A 24,175-nucleotide genomic window follows, 5' to 3' on the forward strand; every position below is an offset into this window, starting at 1 on the left:
CTATATATATATATATATATATATATATATATATCGGAATATGGCTATAATTTATTTGTACATGTCATTAAAGTTGAAATAATTTTTTTTTCTATTCCTCAAGATTCACTTTAAAGTAGTATAGTTTATAGTGAAATCGGTGCAGAGTTATGGAATTTGATGTATTTGAAAAATGATATTTCAAGCTTTAAAAAGTTTTTTTCAACATCATTCGGGGAGCATTCAGCGGATTCAATAGTGAGTGAGCATACGCTGTTGGTGTATTCCTGTAGATCATCATTCAATCAGAATTTTAGATCTAGAAAAATACATCAGTAGCGGCGAACACTCACTCAACTGCTCTTAAGTCTGTTGAATGTAGCCAATGGACGTATTCAACGAGTTAAACAAATGGATTTATACATATCTGTAAGTCCGTATAACATAACTTGTATTTACGTGTGGCAAATAGCTGATTGACTTTCTTAGTTATGGGTGCAGTGAGTGCAGTTTATGTATCACTAAAGCCGATTCTACATTAGTTGCAAGTCAATCGCAAGTTTGTTGCGACAGCCAATCTGAAGCTTGCATTTTGAAATCAACGCTTCATATTGACTGTCGCAACAAACTTGCGATCAGCTTGCAACTAATGTAGAACCGGTTTAAGGCGCTGCGTGTGACCTTGCGAATCCTGCCGCGGCGACCAATCAATTCATTAATAGAAAAGAAGAGAACTACTCCGTGATTATTTCTTTTTCTTTCTATCAAGTCTTCAGCTTCTCTCGTATGAATGCTCCGTCTATCTTATAAATCTATGCGTATACTATATATTTTCAGCACTAGCAGTGAATTTTGGAGCACAGTCTTTAAGAAGTCTGAAACGAACAAATCTAACACCATCTTAAGTAATGTCCTGAGATGCTAATACGGCTTTCTGATTGGTTCTGATTGGATGACACCTTAAGACTGTACTCAAGACGATCTCAAATATCAGATCTGACTATAAATACTGGCAGAGAGAAATCTGAAACTAATTTGATAGATTTTAGTTATTTATTTACTTCAGCCTAGTTCGGTAAACAACAAAATGATATGACATCCGGGAGTACCCAGGTGAGAATTCGTATGCAACCCTGGTAGCATCAAGTGAACCGTAGCCCATGATTCTTACAATAGCGTTGGACTCACAATAATCAGAAAACAGAATTTTATTTTTTGTATCGATGATATGAAGCAAAATCCTGTTTTCTGATTGATTGCAGAGCGTCGTATGACGCACATCGGATTCAGTATGACTCCAGCATAGGAGGTTGATTCTGTATTTTCAAACAAATTACAAAAGCGAGTAAATTTACTAGGTATTGACTAATTAAATTATGAATACTCTAGTGAATTTGCTCACTTTTGTAATTTTCATCTCATTTGAAGGTACATAATCGACCCTCAGATTTAGGGACCGATTCTGTATCTTAAAATGAGGTGCAAAATTATAAAAGTGAGCGAATTTATTAGAATACTGATTCTTTTATTGGTCATCCTTTGCTCACTTTTCATCTCCTTTAAAAATCCACAATCGACCCCCTGGAGTTTGAGTGTATTTTGAAATGAAGTGAAAATTACAAAAATGAGCAATGATTACTAGTATTGACCAATTAAATTATGAATGTTCTAGTGAATTTGTTCACTTTTGTAATTTTTACCTCATTTCAAGATACACAATCGACCTCCTGTTCGCGTTGCTCGCACTTTTTGCACTCGGCATCTTCGCTTTCTCTCTTTTCAAAACCAAATATATATCTATCTCATTTTAAGTGCAAAAATATTTGGAGATTTCATGCAATGCGAATAGACCTTATGATACGGGCTTTAGTTTCTTCTGTTTTGTTGATAGGAATTGGTAACACTGTGCAGTGGTGGTACTACCGTTTGTTGCTTTGCGAGGAGAGCCGTCTATTTGGTATTAATCTGAAGTATCTGGACCTCTCTCGGTATCGAATGATCGTATGACGTACTTAAATGTCCCATTGATATCCGCGAGTGTGCTCGACGAGAGGTGGTCGTAAATATCGTAATGTCTGCGACTTGATTTGCAGACGAAGGCCTACGTGAGGCGACGTGGAGAGGCGAGAGCGAGTGTGAAAGAGAGAGGTGGTTAGATAGAATACGAGACGAAGCGCGTTTAAACGTCATTGTCGTCGTTATCGTCATCGAAGCTTATCGAAGTTTCAGCTGCGCTTGTTCGTTCTCAAGACAGCGAGAGGCTAGTCTTGCGGGAATTGTGTGCGTGATATCGCATATATTCGTGCGTGAGTATCGCGAGTGGGTGGGCAAGGCGTGTTCTTTCGCTCTGGTTCCTCGCACGCTCTGTCAAGGTATATCTTCGCGACGGGCATTCGCTCTGCTCGCTCGTTCACTCGCTCGCTCGCTCGCGCGCGCGCGTGCTCTCTCTCTCTCTCTCTCTTTCTCTCTCCCTCTCCCTCTCCCCCTCCCCCTCTCACTCTCTCTCCCGTGTATCTGTGGTGTGCGCCGCGCGTGGTGTGCGGGAGTGCGTGCGTGAGGTTGCACTCCGAGGCAGCAGCGGTGCGTCGATCGTGCGGATTGGCAGCGATGAGCGACGACAGGAGCGAGGATGAGCCACTCATGGACAGCTTCAATTGGTACAGCAACTGGGAACAGCAGTGTGTCGAGGCACTCGAATCCGAACCTGATTATGAGAATCAGCTGCATAACGAGAAGGAGCTCTACTCACAGCAGATGTGGACGAAGTTTCAGACCACCGCTTCGGCCATCGCCCAGTTATACAAAGGTGATCCCCTCGATGATACTCTCGCGAGATACCCCTCGCGCGATATTCGTGACTTTGTCCCTTTATCTTTTCTCTCTTTTTTTTCTTGCCCTCGTTCGCTACAGTGATCCCCCTCAAGGTCGCTCCCTCCCTCCCCCTAATGTGAATTCCGTCCGTCTCGCGTAACATCCATTTTGTCGCGCCGTTACGAGAACGATATTACTTTCCGTTTGCGCAGCTACGTTACAGCAGACGTTTTGCGTTCGTCATTGAGTCTCGTTCTCATAATGTGTGCTCATTTCTACAATTATCGATTGGATCCGTTTAACCTCCTCTGATTTATTATTCTCTTATTCTCTTGCAGACCGCACTCTGGGTGTCTCACTATGGGTGCCCTTTCAGACGGCCGCAGGTACCGTCACATCATTGTACAAAGGTGTGTGTTCTTGCGATGTGTACGATGTAGATGAATCAGTCAATCGTTGTCAACAATGACCGCTAGATAAACCATCTCTCCTTGCTTTCTTCCCCTTCCTTGCACTGCCATCACTCTCTTCGCTCCTCGTGCTGCAGCGCTCCAGAGCGTCATTTTTCTCTCCACGTTAATCTTTGTTCCTACTGTCTTCATTTGCACTTCTGTTTATCCTTCTATTGTACCAGCAAAAGAATGAAATGTGTCACCATCATGATGGACGAAAACAGCTCTTTCCTCTCCATAAGCTGACCATTCAGGATCAGCTGTTTATTTGGCTTAAATATGATATTAACATGGCATGGAGAAATTTTACGGATTGACAATCTGCCTCATGCAGTTTTTCTCTCTCTCTCTCTCTCTCTCTCTCTCTCCCCTCTCTCCTCCTTTCTCCCTCTTCTCTTCCTACTCCAAATTTTTTATTTAATATAATTTTGATTTTAATTTTATTTTTAATTATGATTCCTTATATATATTTTCTTTTCTTTTGATTTCTTTCTTTTGCTATTTTATTTAAATTTTGTTTTGTATTTTATTTTACTTTTCTTTTTTTTATTTACATATATATAATTTTTGTTATTTTATCTTCTTTTCATTGTTATAACACCGTATTTGTGTATATAATTTTGAGAGTCCACTCTAGTAATAAACGTCCCATCTATTTATCCATCTATCCATCTATCTATCTATCTACCTATCTATTTATCTATCTACCTATCTATCTATGTATCTATCTATCTATCTATCTATCTATCTATCTATCTATCTATCTATCTATCTATCCATCTGTTTCTATCTGTTCTCTCTCGCCTCTACTTCAGCACTAATTTTGTTACACAATGCATAGATTAATGCGCACGCATATCATAGAAAATAGACCTTGGGAAAAATTTAACTTGTATTTCTTTAATGACTTAACTGTAAGCTATTGAGTTCACGAATATGGGTTAATGGAAAATCTACAGGAAAGATTTCTTATAATATCTCTCGAACGAATTAAAAACTGTGGATGTGATGGATTACTCAAATGGATTGAAAACTGTACTTGTGATTTATTTTTTTCATTATTTGTTTTGTGTGTAATTATAATATAATTAATTGTTCAATTTATTGATGATTTTTGGTATGTTATGTCTGAATAACTGAATAAATACTTTCAATAATTTCTGATTTATAATACATAGGCGAGTATTTAATTCAAATAGAACTGCTTCAATGTCACGTATCGGTTAAAATAACATTTTTTAAATTTAGGTTTGCAATCAATAACCCTATAAGACACAATATTTTTAGAATGTTACATGAATATTAATAATTTATAAAAAGGTAAATAATATTCATGTAATATTCTAGGAATATTGTGTACACGGCGTGCTTCACTATTATCCTCATAAAAATGAAAAAAAGCATTATCATGATTAATATTGAAATATAACGATTAACAGAATAATCTTTTTGTGTAAAAAAGAATCGTATACTGAGATACATGATAAAAATAATGTCAAAAAATCTGTCAATTAATGAATATCAGAACTGCTTTATTATTTGTAATGTTCATAAAAAAAGAATATGCTTTTAATAACGTGTATTATGCAGAAATTTTAATTGAAGATGGATGGAAGAGAGAAATTAGGCCAATTTCTTAGCCAGAACATTGGAATTATTGATGACGAATGACTACTTTGATAACGTTCTTGAAGATGTACAATTATTCATGTTATCAATGACGGTAGAGATAACTGTAAAAAAAAAACGGCATTGCGATAATATAAAAGCATGCTCTTTCTTCATCAGAATAATGACTTTATAATTTTCCATTTTTTGCGTTATTTTTGTTATTTTCAGTTTTTCTCTAAAAAAAAAGTTTTTCTAAAGTTAAAAAGAAATTTTTTTCTTCTAAAATGTATTTTTTATTTTTTTATTTATATATTATATATTAGGGCTTCCATAAAAAATTTATAGATTACCATATTATAGATTACCACCTTTTTAAAACGGCAAATAGGTCTGCGACCTAGTACTACTATCTAGTAGTAGTAAATTTGACAAAGCGGATAATGAATTAATTAATTATTTATTTGTACATTATTTTGTATATTATTTTGTATAGTGTTGTACTGTTTCTACTTTTTAATTTTTTATTGAATGCATTTTTATAAATCTATTTCTCACAATTAGATACATAATGAGATTTATGTGAGGAATGCACTTAATTATTTCCTATTGATGATAGCTTTCTTTCGTTGATGATAGCTTCGTACATCGATATCAACGCGACTTAATTTTGCACGCTAGGAATTTGATAATTGCAAATTTATTTTTAAATTTAGTTTTAATTTCTATCATTTTTTGAAAATCTAATACATTTATAAAAAATCGAGAAAAGACGCACACTCACGCAAATTTGTATCATTATGCAAAGTGCAATTTAACATTTTTAATTTTTGTTTAGAACCCATTAATGATTACATAATTTAGATATAAAATTTAACATAGTAAAATAATTTGATTACTCGTATGAATTGTATTATGTTAAATTTTGCAATTAATACATATCGCTATATTTGTCTGTAAAATTAATCAAGAATTATTTAAATAGATTCAGTGGATTGTATGAGGCGATGCAGCGATTTGGGAGTGGAAATGGGCAAGCAGAAACGTTGTAAAGAAATAATGAATTGGGCTAGGAAAAAAAGACGTATGATTCGCAGGGAAGATCTTCTTGCATATCTCGCTGGAAAACCACCTCCACCTCGTTCGCATCCACACAGGTTTACCCCCTTTACTGTAGTTTCCGAAAAAATTATTAATCTAGATTATTGGATTTTAATTTTGATAGATATATATTTATAAATGTAGATAATATGTTTCGTTAAATTAAATTAAAAGGTAATTAAATTAAAAGGTAACAAGTAAATTAATAAATTAGTAAATAAAATAAGCTGATTATTTATTAAAGGTTGCAATATGTTGGCAATGTGTTTGCAGAAGTTCACCTAAACCGCGTATGATGGTATGCGGTTCTCCATCGTCGCAAAGTCAAACGCCGAGTATGATGATTGCTCCTGCGCCGACAACAGGCACTGATCCAGATCCTGAGTTGCACACATTTAGAGAAGCATTGTCGGGTAAATTATCCTGTAATTTACTTTTTTATAAATTTTATAAGTTCTTTTTACAGTTAATCAATGTTATTAGGTGTTGGAATTAATTCGTAGCGTTTTACAAGTGATGGGAAGTACTTTCATTAATGTATTTTTTAATGCTCATGTGAAATAAATAACATTCTTTCATTAAAAAACGCTACGAATTAATTCCAACACCTAATATATTATTTATCTCTATTTAAGTATTTTAATCATATTTCATTGAATTTTACAAAGAAATTGAATCACGCGAAGAACATAGATTTATTTTAAATGGGATATATTAAAAACTTTTAATTTTTTATTTTTCACGATATTTTTATTATTTTAATTTCTTCTGGTTTCCACGCATGTGTCGTTACACGTCAAACGCGTTTGAGGACAATTTAATTAAGATAATCACATGGTGGAGTAACCATAGAGACTCATGTTTGACACTCACATTAATGCACAATAACACATGGATGTAAATTAAGGGTTTTATGTAGATATAATGTACTCATAAAATAAGAAAGAAATGTAAAATTTTTCCAGGTTCTCCAGTGTCTCGACGTGGCGGAAGACAAGCCGAACTGTCGGCCTTTATTAGCAACGAATTGGCTCGGCATCATAAACGGCCTGCTTCGCATGACGTGGATATGGGATCACCCACACACAAACGTATGCGTACTACACTGTAACGGCGCGCGACGCGTACGGTAGCTTTACTCCCTCGTTCTCTGTTAATTAATCGACCCGATTAATGACTAATAGCTCAGCTCCCCTACATAACTCTTGGTTATGTGTAATCATTTGAGGGAAACGGTAGTGGTTCATACTGCCAGATAAGCACGTTCGTATGTGTCTCCTGCAGCTTTTACTGCCGATCTCGATTTATATATAACGTTCAAAATTATTTAATCTCATAATAACTATGTAGAATGCGTATGTGTCTGATGCATAAAATGATGTATTTTAGTCCAGCACGCACATAATATATTTATGGGATATTTATTTTGCGTGTATTGGCAAATTAATTAATTGTATTTACGCTGTAAAAGTTTTGTTTTCCTTGTATGCGATTTCATGAAAATTTGGATTTCGTGAAATCTTATACAATATAAATGTATATATGTATATGAAATTATGTACTTTTTGTTTATCGACACAAAATTAGTGAGAGCACACGAACGTGTCTTAACAACTACTGTTTAAAGTGCCCACACACACACCACACATACACACACACACACACACACACACACACACAAAAACAAACAAACACAAACACACAATGATCGGTCTGACATTACGTGCAAGAATTTGTATATGAGACTGTCATTTTGTCGATCAATTTACAAGGAATTTTTTTAGCCAGATATGTGACATCCGAAACGTTAAGTCTTTAAATGTTAATACGTATATCGATATGTATCAAAATTTGTAACGACTGAGAAGCATTCTAATATCTATCAATCAATATTGTTGATAATTTAATGTTTTCCTCACACATGTGAAAAATCTTGAATTTTTCGAAAATAAAACAAAGAATATTTTTGTGTTGTCCGAAAATTGATAGATAATTTGTATCAGAATAGAAGAAGATACGAGTGCAAAATGTTTCGCTTTCACATTAAACAAAAATTTATCGAGCTGCTTATTAGAAATATTGTTTTTATTGTGCCGTAATTGTTTGCAATTAATTGTTTGGACGTCAATCAATGAAATGGTTGTTTCATATCACTTTATTGATGATAGCCAAATATGAAAAAAAAAAACGAAACTGATAAAAAATAATAATGATATAATGAATTTCAAATTTTTTTCTACTCTTAAGCTTTATTTCAATTATCAAAATTAATTTATCATATTCTTGTTGAAATATTTCCGAATGTATAATAAATTTGAGTCTATTATTTTTCTTGTATAATATATATAATTTTCTTGTTTATTTTATTCATTGTTTATATATTCTTTTTTATCCTGCATCTGTTGCATTTCATCGTGTGCGTCATCGAGATAGGTTTGGTTATTGCCCAAATTGTTCTATTTTTTGTGGCCAAATTTTTATGTTACTAAAATATTTATATAATTCAAATTATGGTTACGAGGTTATGAATCGAAGTCTCAAGAAGAGAAAATAGAATAAGATATTTTATTTTTCAGCTACATGAAAAAAGTACTAGCTGTGTATGTTACGAAGGCATCAAAAATAATTCTTAAAGATCTCATTATGAGTTTTTGCCGTGGTAAACCAAACTTTTAGTATAAGAATTTCTATTGTGCGAGAAGCAGACAAAGCGCAAAATAAAAAACAAGCGTGTCTGTTTTAAGAATTCGATATGTTGAAGAAAAAAAAAAGCAAAGCGTTAATATAAATTTAGTTTATCTTTTGTTGATGCGTAGGTTATTAAGAGAAGAGAATAATCAGGCAGATACCAAGCTTTACATCCTGAACAAGGTCTGCGTTAACATTCTACTAAGAAAAAATGAATTTAATATTCCATAGCTCTACAAGAGCGTAATGTGTTCGCTATATAGAACTTACATAAACGTAGACTTTATCAGGTGTGATAATGATTGCAATATATATATACGTGTATATATGTATATATACATATATATATATATATACATAAATATATCTTTTATATATATATATTATATATATATATATATATATATATATATATATATACATACACATATATATGACGAAATATTTTGTAAAGAAAAGCGCTTAACAATTGCGTTTAACAATTTGTGCCAGAGAGTGAGAGCCTTCACCCTTTCCAATGAAGGTGATGATTGTAAATGTACATTATTTCTAACTACGCCTCATATTACTTCTATCTGAATTTTCAAAGATGTTGCAGACGAATTAGTAGACTGTTATTTATCTCATCTCTTGTGATTAGTATACCTGATGAATACAATTTATAATTGAGTTACAAATGCAATTTGTAATCTTCAGTTAAATGTGGAAATCATGCAATTGTAATAATGTTAATTCTGTTACACTCATATTTTTTTTTATATTCCTTAAGAATATGTTTTTCTCGAGCTTAATGTTAATTGAAAAATTGAATGCATCAGAAACGTATGAATAATTATGTAATTTAAAAAAAGAACTTGCAGGGCAGGTATTTATAGTATGTTTTTAATTTTAAAACCGTCTTAAAATTAGATCTCTGTTTTCTGTTTGATAACATCTGAAGATTAAAATGGTTTTAAATATAAGATCCAACTATGAATACTTCCTATAGAATTTGAAGTCTGAATATTATATATTCTGTCGCGAGTTTTATTATTTTTATTTTTATATTTTCTGTTTACTCTATGCTTGCAAATTATCTAGAGATAATGCAGAGTAAGAATGAAATCAAAAATATTCGTAATCATAAAAATATTAATTCAAATTGAATTAAAAGTATTTATTCGTTTACTTATACGTTTCTCGATGAATCACAAAAAATGTATTTATTAGAATCCGACCGAAACTTTTATCGAAATTTTTAATTGTAATTATTATTTAATATTAATATGTAGTATTAATATTAATATGTAATTTTAATATGTAATTATTGTTTTAATAATTAAATTATGATGTTTATAAAGAAGGTCAAAATTAACATAACTAAAATTTCGGTTTTCAATTTTTTTGATCGAATTATTATTTCAATAAGTTATGATATTTATAAAGAAAAAGTATATGATATATAGACATGTCTGATATATAGAATGGTCTTTATAGAATTCTTATTTTTTAATTTTGATTTCAATTTCAATTGAAATTGACATGTAGCCGAGTGTTTCGGTTCAGTTTCGGTAAAAATTTCGATTAAACTTTAGTATTCATATTCGTATTCAGATTCATTATTCATTCATTTACTAAAATATTAGGTGTATTCATCGGGCACACTAATTGCGACTCGATTTATACATATAAGATCACGATCTACACGTTTGTCTGCGAATCGCACTTCGAAAATTATGTTAGAAGTTAACGTACATTTCTATTCGTTTCTTCGCAAGATTGTTCAAGCGTCACTCGCGAGAGGAATAAAAAAAATTGTTGTTCAGTTGTAAATATAGCGTATGCTAATAACGGTAAACAATAAACATAGATATATCGCTGATATTATCATTAGTATTTACTACTATGCGATAGCTTTAACAATATTTATCAATACCGTGCGATCGGCAGTTAACAGAATTAATTGAGGACTCTGCTTTCGATTCACTTAAGTATTTCCCCGAAACGAGATCGATCATCGACGCGATGCAGGGTCCGAGAACCTTACGCCAGTGAGAACACGCAACAACCGTGGAGAATTTATTTTTCGCGAGCGAATCATTTACATGTTTACTATACATGCGAATTAAACGATCACGGAAGAAAGGTGTTGCTTTCACGATGAATGCAAAAAAAAAACAGATTGATAATTGAAAACTTTGTACGTTCGCATCGTTTTTAACACGTTTCTTCCTTCGCCTGTTCCAGCTGTCGGAAGTATCCTCCATGTAAATGTTGTTTTTTTCGTATAACTCTAATATAGAAGAAAGTAATACATAGGTATTATCGTATGCGAAGATGCCATACTTAGGTACACTTTACCCGTAAGCGAGCGCACCAACCCGACGACGGGAGCAACTTTATGAAACACCGATCTGTTTTCGTTTCCGTTCCATGTGTTCGTGGTACATCTTCTAACTGCATAATCGAACGTCCATCCTTGATCGTGACGTCTATATATACAATATTCATTTGAGAGAAATATCGAGAATTATTCTCGAGAGTTACTCTTGAGAGAGTCATACGTTACTCACTGGAAAATACTGTGGAGAGCTACTCTCTCGCTCGCATCTTCTCATTCTCTTTACTTCCGAGAGTCGCTCTCAAGTAGACAAATCAATGACAATTGTGTGCTCTTCTTTTTTCATTAGCAAGTAAGCAACTTGAGTACTCGGTTTCGCCGGTATAATGGCATTTTTCTGTCTTGCGTAATAGTCACCCATGAGCACGAGACGACACTTGGAGGTCGACGAAAAAATTTTCCCACACGCGAGGAAGCTTTCGCTTTCTCATGGAAGAATTATCTCGTCGGAAATCTGTTAGCCGTTATAAGATTATACATAGGTATGATGCACATCGAGCGAATATGAAATTAAAATGATTTTGTTGATGAAGATATAATTAAGTTTGGACATGTTACGTAATTTTTAATTCGTATTAAATATTATAATACACCTAATTCAAAATTAATAGCTTAATAAATTCGACAATTGCTGCAAATGCAGGTCGTAAAGAATTAAGAATAATTTTTAATTGTAAAAAATATTTGTATGAAATATCATTTTGTGTTCATGAGATATTAACGATATGTTTATATGAAAATATATAAAAATATATAAATGTATAATAATGTGAGACGATGAAGGCGCCTAACAGACATTTCTAAAAAAAAAAAAACGCAGAAATACGTATTTGAGAATATACCAAAATCAGTACGATACAATATAAGGACCGGTGTAATATTGTATTCATAGGTTTAAAAGCGGAGGTGAAGAGAGTCAGGAGGGAGCACTTGTATATTATATTGTTCACAGTTATATTGATACGTTCATAATACGCAGGAACGTATAAACGCGTACGTCTAACGGACGCAAGGCACCAAAAAATTTTTTACGAGCGTATCTTTTTCTTTTCTTTTCTTGTTATTCCGATGCACATTGCTGCAAGTTGCATTGGTGCACTATCGCGAGAACGAGTGTACCGTGACATGAGACTTGCACGAACATGACGCCTTGGTCGGGCACGACGCGTTCATGGCAAGGCGTGAAATGGTGCTGTTACTTTCTTGCGAACATAAGAAGCTTGTATATTTTTGCGCCTCTTGTTTGTAAGATAATCATTTACAAATAAATCACGAGAAAACGAAATTTGTCATGGCGTCCTCCTATCTACATTCACACTTTTTCTTTTACAACCCTTTGAATAGAAACTATCGTATATATATACATACTTTATTGTCATATAATTATTTTGTACATTTTGCACTGTTTGTGAATACAATATGTACTATACACGACATTACATAAAATTAATGTATAACATACTGCAATCTATAACTATCCATAATATAATCCATAATTAGTACCAAAGTCTAAAACTAGATAAGAATTTAATATATCACATGCACTTAACGATCATTCATTAAAAATCGCATGAATTTTAAAAGATGAACAATGTCAATGTTTTTTTATTATTAATGTTTAGCAGCAAAGTTTAATGACTATATCTTGGACATATATAAATGATGGAAAGCACAAGTTTTGATATTGTGCATCTACGGTTTATTTTAGTAATATTTTAAGTTCTAAATTTTGATATTAAATTTTTTTGTGAAAAAAATATATTGTTTAACGCTATTAAATATATTGTTTAATGCTATTAAAAATTGAGATAAATATATGTTTTTATTACATATCTGAAAATTCTGAAATTTCGTGTTTAATACAATATGATACACATATCTAGTTAAACAGATCAGGCTGATGTTGAGTAGAACATTATTAACGACAATATATTTTATGGCAGTGTAATATAGTGTTATTGATTTTTTGTTTCTTTGATTATGGCATGAACTGTTCGTTCTATCTTACTTAATCTATTTCATTTAATGTACTAATCGGAACTTAATTCCCTTCTTTTTTCTTATTTTTTCTTATTTTAATATAAATTTTTTTGGTGATTATTTACATAATTACGATTGTGTACAGCCAATGTGATCAATTAAATATATATAGTAAGAAAATATAATACTCTCGAGGCTTTCACGGGCACTTTCTATAGAGAAATTATGCGTTTCGCGAGTTATCATGTATCAGACTACTCCTCGCTCCGATGAAGTAAACTGCTATGTTTACGAAACGTTGGCATTCTAAGATTTGAATACGGAGATAATTTGCAAAATGCATAATTTCTGTATAATAGGAAAATATATTCGTAATGACATAGGAAAATATCTGGACAAACTATAAGACACAAAAAGTATGATATTAAAATCCTTTTGATATTGAATAATTTAATAATTTTTTAACTTTTTTTATGTCAAATGATTATTTTTTTGCAATCTTCAAAAAAATCTCCATTTTATATTTCATGTTAAAAATTTCACCTTTAAAATGATTTCCTACTTTTATCTCTTGTATATAAATCATTAATAGCTACTTCATCGTATTTGTGGATGGATAATTTTGTTACCAGCAGTTCATCTCTATGGCTATGCAATATATTACTTTCACAATCTACTGTCCTTGATAACATTCTCCGGCGTGCTCAGCGCTTTTTTTCGATTGGCGATTGCATTAGTGAGTTTTCGTCTCGGACCAAGCGGAAGTTTGAGGGCCGCTATGTCTGTTTCAGTGAGCAGCATCAGAGCTTCCAGATCGATTTGCTCCGATTCCAAAATAGGATGTATGGACGTAAGATTATTGGCGACTAAAAATCTCTGCAAAGGCGTCCATTCCTCGTCTGTCTCTTCACCTTCTGTTTATAGATAAATTCTGTAGATCAATACTGTAGTATTTTGATTTTCTTTCACACAAAACACGAAAAAATCAGGAAAGATGATGATTGATTATCGTGCATCGTTCCTTACAACATAGAATGCATTGTTAAAGTTGCATAAGTATTCCAATTGTACTTTGTAACAAGGTTCATTAAACTTACCTGAAAGAAGATCCTCGTCCCACAAGCTTTGTCTGCGTGCCAAACTGCCAGCACTTCCTATACTAATTTCTTCATTGTGTCCGTTTGGGCTGAACTTATTACTGCTTATGGATCCGTTTGTAGAACCATTTGCAGAAAGATTGCTGTTTTGTAGATGAACATCTGTCTGCGTGACCGGTAGATTATCCAGCGTAGATGTTATCTATAAAAATTACGAATTAACTTACACACAAATAAAAAAATAATTAGCGCTTCTAATGTATTTTCCATCTATTCACACTTTGTTACATAATTAAGCTATTAACGCATCCGATGAATATCTATTACGTATTTCTATGCTGTAATCGTTTAAAAGATCATTAGAGCGTTTTTGCAACGATTCCCATAATTAATTTCTTTGTTTCTTTGGAATCATGATTCAAATGAAACAAGCGATAGCTATCTTGTCATAAAAGAAAACACTGCATAATATTAAAGCCGATTTCTACGAGTTGAGTAGTTATTACGAAGGTAATCATGCGGAACTATTACATTTGTGGAGATGAAGAGATTACAGTGTATAAAAAGCATGACATTAAAATGATTATAAAAATAAAAAACGTAACTTGTATAAATTTTCTATAAGTCGAAATTTCTAAAGAAAATAAAAAGTAGCTCCATATACTATATACGAAAATTTATGTTTTAGAATAATTTCCTTGTTTATAATTTCCTCTAGCTTGATATCAGTTTCGTTGTAAACAAAGTACTTATTGTTTATTTATGTCTGTAAGTTCAATTTAAGGTATGAATGTTAAGACCAACCGCCCTTCTGAAAGCCACCGAACCGAAACCAGGTCGATTGAAGATACTAGCTGGTTCCTGAAGAAAAGTGGTGTCCTTCGCAACATTCAAGTTCTCTTCCTCTCTGTCCTCCTCCTCCTCATCGTATATCCTTTCACCTAAGAGATCGGGCGTGCTCTGGGATTTACTGAGAGTGCCCCATACATCAGAGATCTTTCCTCTTCTAATGCCCATGTGTTGAGGCTGGGTGTCATACGTGCCTACGTACATAACTTCAGAATCCCGACGAACGCCAGTGAGACTTCGAACCGACTTCTTTCCATTTACTTCGACCTATAATAACATATATAATATTACGTAATATTTACTGAACATTAAACAAATCATGTAGAATGAGTTAACTCCCAAATATTGATTTTTTATTATTTCTGTTTTTATATATATTATGACGTTAAAGATTTTTAAAATTACTTCTAGATCATTTTTTAATATTTTTATTTTGAGTCATGAAAACTGTACAACAGTCTTATGTTATTTATGTATATTTTTTACCTCTACGACTTTAAAGTCATTGATGGCTTTTTTAGCTAAAGCTTTCCGACAAACTGTGCTGCCGTGTTTCTTCATAGTGGTACCAACGATGTCGCTAAATGTCGGCGAAGGTTTCATTCGGCTTCTAAAGGTCAGTACCCCGGGCCGTTGAGAGTTCAACTCATTCATTGCGTCGAAGTCTGATTTAGCACGATCTTTTATGAGTTTCTTTTGTTCTTTTTCCGCCCTAATTTCAGCCATTTTCTGTTTCTTCATATATTCTTTCAATCTTAACAAAAAGATATTTTTATATTAGGTGTTGGAATTAATTCGTAGCGTTTTACAAGTGATGGGAAGTACTTTCATTAATGTATTTTTTAATGCTCATGTGAAATAAATAACATTCTTTCATTAAAAAACGCTACGAATTAATTCCAACACCTAATATATATTTAAAATAGAAAATAAAATGTTAAAAGAAATCGGATTAAAATCTAATATAATTCATAATAATATAATATGCTAATCGTAGTAAGTAAAAAATTAAAAAGAAATTATATGTATTCTATCACGGAAACATAATTGATGGAAATGATTCAATCGATGGAAACGATCCGCAAATGGCAGCGATATTATGTTCTCTCATTCTCTCTTTTCAAGTAGAAGACGCAAAAACAAATCACATTCTACAACTGTACCTCTTCTCCGCATCTCTCTCCGCCTTTTCCCGGAGCATCCGGCTTTTTTTGCGATTATTTAACTCCTGATCAGCTTGAGCGATATCTAGGAACTGTAGAATCTTCTCATAACCGTTTATCGCTGCAAGTTCACGGGCAGAGTGCCGGTCGATGTCCAGCGACCAGATATTGCAACCAAATTTTATCAAGAATTTTACGCAGAATTCGTGGCCCCTCGCCGCTGCCAAGTGCAAGCATGTATTCCCGAAGTAATCGGTCTTGTCCGGGTCGCCTCTACAATGAAACAATCGTGACGTCTTATAAGTTAGAAAACAAAAGGAGTAGAACTAATTCCTATCTATAATTAATATCTTTATTTATTGTTCAGGCAAGAGTAAACTAAAGAAAAAAAGTAGAAATAAGAGAAGAAAAAAAAGATAATTACAATTAAGAAGATCGAAGGATAGAAAAACAAATAAAAAATGTATAGCTGAGAAAGGGTGAATAATATTGAATGAAAATATAAAGGTCGATAAGAAAGAAGAATGGACTCCTAGAATGGACAGAGGCAAGAGAGGATTAGGCTCGATTATGACATATTAGTAGAAGGGGATAAGAAAAAGAGGATAGAAAGAATAGAGATAAAGGAGAGAGTGGATTCGGATCATCAACTAATATAATAGTAGAATTAAAGAAAGAAGGGGAATTTGAATAATTGTGAAGAAAGGGGAGGGGGATTAAAAAGATTTTAAAAAAGATTTAGAAAGAAATAGAAGAAACTGGAAGATAAAGGAGGTAATAATTGAAAGAAGGGATGAGGACAGTGAAAAAAGGACAGTAGGATAAAAAATGTAGGAAAAAAAGAAACAAAAAGGGATGTTAAGAAGATAAAAAGAAAACAGACAGAGAAAATGAATATAGAAATAGGACAAGATACAAGAAGCTGTATGAGGAAAAGAAAGAAAAAAATGAGATGGGAAGTGAAGAAAAGCGAAGGAGGGTAAAGTATGGAAAATATTACTTATATTATTATATATATATATATATTATATATATATATATATATATATTATATATTATATTACTTATATTACCTATATTATTTAAATAGTGAAAGAAAAAAAGAAAAGGAGTAAATAGAGATGAAATAAAGATGGAAAAGTAAGAGTATTTCATAGAGGTATTAGGAGAAATGGAAAAAGAAGAAGGAGAGAAAGATATGAATAGGATGAGAGGAAGAGAATAGGAAGAGAATTTGAAGGATAAGATAGGGATTGAGATAGGATACTGGGAAAAGTGTGGAAATATGGCTTCAAGGAATGGACTTAGAAAATGTGTAATAAGATTTGGAGGGGAGAGAGATTGCCGAAGAAATGCAAAGAAGAAACTAGTAATGCTGATAATAAAAAAGAGAATGGAAGTAATATGAAAGAAGATTTACGATGTCTGTGCTGAATTAAAATTTACATGAATATTTGATGAAAAGAATGAAGAAAGAGATGGAGAAAACAAAAGACGAATCCATATAATCAGATTTAGAAGAGATATAAAAATGATATGAGAATAAATCATAGAAGAGATATGAGAATGATATGAGAATAAATCATTTGATAAATCGATAGATAGAAAAAAAAAAGAAAAAATGATTGTAATGTTTGTTGATTTAAAAACAATATTTAATTCGATGAATAAAGAGGTATGATAAGCAAAGAAAAAAAGATTGAATGAAGAATAAGTTAGGAGAGTTGAGGAAATACATATATAAGAATATGTAAAAAGAAATATATAATATATAAAAATTTATAAATATATAAAATATATAAATATATAAAATATATAAAATATATATAAGAAATATATATATATATATATATATATATATATAAAAATAAAACAATTTTCAGACATATTTTTTCTTTTGTCAGGAGAAAGATTATTATTTCATGATATTTGATAAAGTATTGTTGCTCTTCGAAAGGCAAAAAATATTTAAATGTAATAAGATATATTTTACATTATTTCTAATAATAGATCAGGAACATTTTTTTCATCTCCGGAGAAATTTCACAATAAAAAATTATTTTTAAGAATTCTTACAATTAGACATACAATTAATTTTTACATTGATTACATTAATTAGTTTTACAAAAAAATAAAAAAATTTCTGTGATCTCATAAGAATTCATTGATCATTTTTATCGAACTGTTTGAATATGAAAAGAAAAGATAACTTGGAGTGTTTGAATAAGAAACAAAGATAGACATTTTCATTCAGAAACACTCGTTATTCGTATCATAAATGAATGTAGTGGAGTTTCGGAGGTCTGTTTCGACCTACCTTTTGTCAGTATGCGTTCTATTGTTTTTCATGCACTCGACCGCGGTTTCCGCAACTGTGCAGTCGATGGACACCTGTAATGCGTGCTTCCGGTTCCGTGCATGTATTATTACGATATACAATAGCAGAACTAAGGGCCCGATGGGACCTTCAAGAGCGGACCATTCGAATCGACATCCATCGTTTTGTTAACTTACTAGAGATCGATGTGATTATTTTTAACGTTTATTTTAAATGTCTGCAAATATTCGACAAAGTATTCGTGATAAACGGCCGGAAGTGTCGAGGAACTACAGTATTTTGGAGCGGCTTGCAGTTGAGGCAAGTATTAATTATGAAGTAGTGGGGTTATCGTGCTCACGAGGCACGATGACCTCGTGCCTGATGGGCACCAATGTTTCGTGTGAGTAGACAAAACACGAAGTTATATTTTTCGTCAAACGTGCTTCTGTAATGAAAAAGCTCAACGTCGTACTATATACATACGTGCGATTTAATATTTATAATTTATTATAAATATGCAATATTAATTGTGTAAAGTCAATCTGCAACAAGTTGCAATAATCAGATGCATTGTACGTAGTCAGAAAAATATTAAAAAAGAAACGTCTTGTCGCATGCACCAACTATCGCATGCCATTGTAAAATGCGACACGCTGGTTACACTTGGTCACTGTAAAAAGGAAAAATAAGATTAAGCATGCACATACCCTCTAGCGACCAGCAGTCTCAGAGCATCTACGTGGCCTTCGAAGGCTGCCCATAATGTCGGGGTCATTCCTCCTTCATCTCGCGTGTTACAATCCTTTCTCGTGGCTTCTTTCAGAACATCCAACGTGCCTTCTTGCGCGGCCCTTCGATAAAGAATATGCATATTATATTATTCTTTATAAGTTATCTGATGTTTTTAGGCTCATGTTTTATTCCATACGTTAAAAATTCAATATTTTATATATATAATAATACAAATATTAATATTTATTTAAAAAATTATTCACAAACAAGTAGAATTATGTAATGCCGGTTGATAAAAAATCATTTCATTTATATTAAATGCAATTATTAATTAAATTAATTGCAATTGTTGCAATAATTATTTATTATTATTAAATAGTTTCTTATTATTAATGAATATAAAAAATGTACAGAAAAATGAAGATAGATGTACGTATCTATACAGTATACTTCAAATCTGGATAAATTTTAATTGATAGTAAATATTTATTTATTATATATGCGCAGTATATTTTGCTTTCTTCTGTTTCTCTTCTTATAAGAAAAATATTTTTACTTTTTCAGGATATTCGGAGTACGGTATTGTGAAAACTATATCTATTATTTTATCGTACGATGCATCGCGTGATGCCTTATCTGATTTTAACCAGGTTATTTTTTATAATTATCGTCGCGTTGCTCGAGGAAAAATTGCAAATCTCTGCGGGCAAAGAGCTCCGCATAGTATTATATCCACGCGTCTCAACATCTGATAATCCGTGGTGATATTTTAATTAAAGTACTAAAGTGCTTGCAACAGCGCGATGCAAGAGATTCACATTTTTTTTCCTTTTAATTAGGAAAATTGAGATGTTAAGGAAAATATGCACGATTTGTCAGGTGAGACAACAGCTACTTTCGATTCGCCGATGTTGCATTCCACGAACTGATTCAGCGTATATCGTTTCACATTACTTTATCAATGTCATTGAGTTATAACATTAATCCTTTGTTATTCTAAACAGTGTAACTTCATACAAGCTATAATAAAAACATGTTATACAAATTTGATATATTATAATTTTTCTTTGTATTTCTTAATTTTAGACGGTAAATTGTATTTGAAATAATATATATATATATTATATATATATATAAAAGATTTTAAAAAATTTGCAAATGCAAATTTCTTGCTCTTATTTTCATCAATTCTTATCATTTTCAGATTTAATTACGAAATACAACTTAGATAACCGAACGGATATTTATATTAAAACTATTAATTATTAAGAATTCATACATTTTGAGGAGAATCAGTTTTGTGAATTAAAAATCAATTTTGGTAAAAAAATATCTCGAAATTCAATAGAGAGATATAAATGTAGTGTAGTATTCAGACTTTTAATACATAAATCGCGCAATGTATAGCATTCTCTATTGCTACGAAAGTTGATTAGGTCCGCTAGAAATTTTTACAGATGATCTGTGTGATAAATTCCCGTAGTGAATGAAATAAGAGCACAGGTCTCCTCTCATGCATGAATTCCGCACGCGCTCTTCCTATGTACATACATGATACAGTCTATAATCATGGTTATTTTATGCTAGTGGATAATTATTTGAAATCTCTTAATTTTTTTATTTAATAAACCGCATGTGTATATTCATTTGAGGATCACCATAGCTCTCTCTTATTTCTCCGTCCAATTGATATTTTAATAATATTTTTAACGTTGTTAAAACACAATGTATTAATTATTATGTGTATAATGTGCCTCCATTTATTCCGACAGCTCATTGCACTTAGTGATTATAAATACGAAAGATTCGATTCGGTTCACGTCTTCTCATTTCGTTCCAGTTGCTTGATAAATGTTGATCCGATTTCCTTGATGAGATAGAACGATTATCATTAATCCGTGCGAATCGTTCAATTTATTTGAATTGTATATGTTGTTAAAAAATCTTTCGACGTTCTACGTAACGCTGGAACGAAATTTTAATTCATACATTATGAAAGAATTATGGAACATAAGAAATATCGAACTGTACTAAGGATTTATATATTAGAAAGGTATTGATTATTTATTTTGAGTAAAAGCATCGTTGTTTAGTGATTTTATTACTCAAAGTAAATAATTATCACTATCCTTTAATATTAAATTTCTGTAAGGGTTGAATGTTGTATTTTATTCACATTTTTAGTGTATAAAATAATGTTAAGAAAAAGATTACAATATATTAAAAAAAAGTCTTGCAAGATTTACAAATCAGATCAACTAGTTTTTTAATTGAACTTTTTGCACGATCATTTTTTTTTTGGAGAAGAAAGAAAAAATTTGGAACGCGATTAAAGAATGTTATATAACTGTATATATAATATAAATTAAAATCGTTGTACTGTTTTAATTTTGTGAGTGTAAAAATAAATTGCAAATTATATATGTATTTTCTCGAATTATAAAATATATATTTTCAAACTCTAAAATACATATTTTATATAACAGCACTATAAAGTGTATTGAGGATTTCACGATTTAACCGGTTTCTATATTTATATTAAACACATCTTTGTGGCAATTTGTGTACGGTTTAATGTGAACCAGTTCGCACTGAGCGTGACCAATCGAATTCACTAGAAGATTAATTTTAATCTCGATTCAATTTACTCTTAATCTTTTTGTAATATCCGTTTCTATCAATGTAGATTAACTTTAATCTTGGTTTAATTTTATTCCTTATCCTTTTCTAATTCTTAGAACCAGAAAACAATAGAAAATAAGTTAAATTAAAATTAATCAACATTTATAAAAACGGCACAATTCTAAAAATTAAGAAAAAAAAAGATAAATAGTAGTAGATAAGTTAAATCAAGTTAATTTTACATTGACAAAAAGAACAAACCATATTTATGAAGTGTATTTAGTTGTTTTCCCTGTGTTATCGCATCCGTTTCGTGCGATCGGCTCCGTGCCGATCAAGACTAGGTAATATTTTTTTCAATCCCAAGGCGAGTATCTCGCTCCACAGCATTTCTACGTTTTCCGGGACAAGTCCTATGGGCGAGCGCGTACGAAAACAAGAGCAGAGGAAGAGTCGGAAGAAAGAGAGAGCGAGAAAGAGAAAACCGCGTGCGGCATCCTCTTAATAAAGAATAGAAGAAAAAAAGAAGATAAGTGCACTCACTTATGAAATCGTTCGGACGACATTTCGCGCGCGTCCCTCGCTGCTCCACGAATCCGGTTATCCGGACAGCATCGTCCGTGACCCTAGGAGAGACGCTCGGAAAGGATCCTGATAGAGAATTCGGTGAAAAAAGAAAAGGAGAAGAAACACGCAAGGAAACAACAGCGACAGTACGACGCCGAGATGGGACGGCGGTGCACTGCTCGAGCGAGCGCGAGTTACATGAGTTACACCTGGGGGCCCCTGGCGCGGTCCCCCGCACGGTCCCCATCCTCTGGCTGTTCCGCTTCGCTCCGCCACATCGATAACCTCACCTCTAGCTCGCGCGACGCACCGCGCGATTTGCCGCCACCTGCGATCGTATAGGCGCCGCGTCCGCCACCTGGAGTTTATCCTGCAAAACTCTTCGAGTCAACGAACGGCTTGGATTCAAATTGCGAGAGCGCCCGCCGGCGCGGCGCGGCGCGGCGTCAGCACTGCATCGTGTAATTTGGTTACATTTCGACGAAAAATAAGTCGAGTCCGCTCAAAGATGAATTACGCAGGTACAGTAATTTTTCTGATATTTGTTTTGAGTCGGGAAGAACGTTTTATGTTTTTCTTTTTCTAAAAAAGAAATCGATAGGAACGGAAACGTTTAACCGTTAGCTTGACTGGTGTTGTATGGGGTGAAGTTGCCGCCGCTTCGCGATTTCTCGCCAATTTCTCGTCATTTCTCGTCATTTCTCGTCATTTCTCGTCGTCGTTAATACATCGCGGATGCAGAATGGATCGACTCCGAATCAGGCGGCATTATGCGAGTTTAATTAGTAAGTTGTAATCATTATCGAGTCTGTATTGTGATATTTAATTGACGGCAATCGTTTGGTATAGATTCGATGTTTGTGAAACGGCGATTTGTCGAGATTCCGTGAGATTGTTGTAATTCGATCGGGATTCAGCGCCATTCCGCGCGCCAACACTGACAAAGCAAAACTCTGTATTTACCACAGAATATATTTTAGTTATGGTTAATCACTAAATTGATGGTTTTATAGTGGTAATTTTACAAAGTTACACAAAATCATCAGTTTAGTGATTAATCATAGCTAAAAAAATACAATCTTTACATTTTCATCAGATTAAGGGCGAGAGCACAGTTTTGCGTACGAAAATGAAACATCGAAGTCTTTTGTTTCCTTCCTTTCCATGATGAGTTTTCTACAATAAACTGTTAGTTCGGATCTATAATAGTGTTTTAAGCCTTAAGCCGTAAGAAATTGACCAATTACAATTGAAGCGAGGAAAATAATCGACTGTGATTCATCCGTTTCTTATATGATTTAAGGCTTGAAAATTTATTGTAGATCTGGATTTACCAAAGCTTAAATCTTAAAGCCATATGAAATTGACCAGTTACAGTTGAATGTCAGAAGAATAATTGGCTATGATTGATCGAGTTCTTACAGCTTAAAATTTAAAGTTTATTGTAGAAAGTCTGGTTAATAAAATAAAAGACCGATTAATTTTCTTATACCTTATTATAAAATAAAAGACTGATTGATTTTCTTATGCGTTACGTCTTATGCAAGAATCTGTGCTTTTGCCCTAATACATGTTCTACAAGCAATTAGTAATAAATCAGAAGTTAAAAGCTAGAAATTGACCAATTTCAGTGGAATGTGAGAAGAATAATTGATTATGATTGGTTAATTTCTAGCTTCTGATTTCTATTATTAATGGCTTATTATAGAATGTGTGTAAGTCTGGGGGCTTTCTACAATAAGTTATTATCTAAGCTTTAAGTCTTAAGCCACAAAAAATTCAATGAGACTTAAGCTTACAATGTTAAATTATTGTAGAATACTTGT

At 32.6% G+C, this 24,175-nt stretch overlaps 2 protein-coding genes and 2 long non-coding RNA genes across 6 annotated transcripts; 1 reads left to right on the plus strand and 3 right to left on the minus strand.

Moving 5' to 3' along the window:
• Positions 1 to 1,896: 1,896 nt before the first annotated feature.
• On the plus strand, positions 1,897 to 12,304 carry LOC105151675 (HUWE1-associated protein modifying stress responses). Its single transcript, XM_087410144.1, has 5 exons — positions 1,897 to 2,785; positions 3,129 to 3,200; positions 5,836 to 6,007; positions 6,225 to 6,364; positions 6,917 to 12,304. The coding sequence occupies exons 1-5, from the start codon at positions 2,587 to 2,589 to the stop codon at positions 7,060 to 7,062; spliced, it is 729 nt and encodes a 242-aa protein (XP_087266270.1). The 5' UTR covers positions 1,897 to 2,586; the 3' UTR covers positions 7,063 to 12,304.
• Positions 6,162 to 6,963, minus strand: LOC147908259 (uncharacterized). Its single transcript, XR_015546315.1, has 2 exons — positions 6,825 to 6,963; positions 6,162 to 6,374 (listed from the first exon to the last, which is right to left on the minus strand). It is a non-coding gene; the product is annotated as an uncharacterized LOC147908259 (long non-coding RNA).
• Positions 12,305 to 12,369: 65 nt separating the features above from the next.
• Sans (SAM_USH1G_HARP domain-containing protein Sans) lies at positions 12,370 to 22,661 on the minus strand. Of its 3 annotated transcripts, none has more exons than XM_011065516.2 (7): positions 22,326 to 22,659; positions 19,136 to 19,279; positions 16,109 to 16,381; positions 15,432 to 15,699; positions 14,901 to 15,212; positions 14,097 to 14,298; positions 12,370 to 13,913 (listed from the first exon to the last, which is right to left on the minus strand). In XM_011065516.2, exons 1-7 carry the CDS (start codon positions 22,346 to 22,348, stop codon positions 13,666 to 13,668), a joined length of 1,470 nt encoding a protein of 489 aa, XP_011063818.1. In that variant the 5' UTR covers positions 22,349 to 22,659; the 3' UTR covers positions 12,370 to 13,665. The 3 variants fall into 3 exon arrangements, with proteins under 3 accessions (XP_011063818.1, XP_011063819.1, XP_087266269.1); XM_011065517.2 differs by lacking the exon at positions 22,326 to 22,659 and adding an exon at positions 18,426 to 18,873 and having other exon boundaries at positions 19,136 to 19,216; XM_087410143.1 differs by having other exon boundaries at positions 13,763 to 13,930; positions 22,326 to 22,661.
• On the minus strand, positions 20,477 to 22,319 carry LOC147908260 (uncharacterized). Its single transcript, XR_015546316.1, has 2 exons — positions 22,044 to 22,319; positions 20,477 to 21,125 (listed from the first exon to the last, which is right to left on the minus strand). It is a non-coding gene; the product is annotated as an uncharacterized LOC147908260 (long non-coding RNA).
• Positions 22,662 to 24,175: the final 1,514 nt, after the last annotated feature.

Source organism: Acromyrmex echinatior, chromosome 10 (genome assembly GCF_024713525.1).
Source record: "Acromyrmex echinatior isolate Ae372 chromosome 10, ASM2471352v2, whole genome shotgun sequence".
NCBI lineage: Eukaryota > Metazoa > Arthropoda > Insecta > Hymenoptera > Formicidae > Acromyrmex > Acromyrmex echinatior.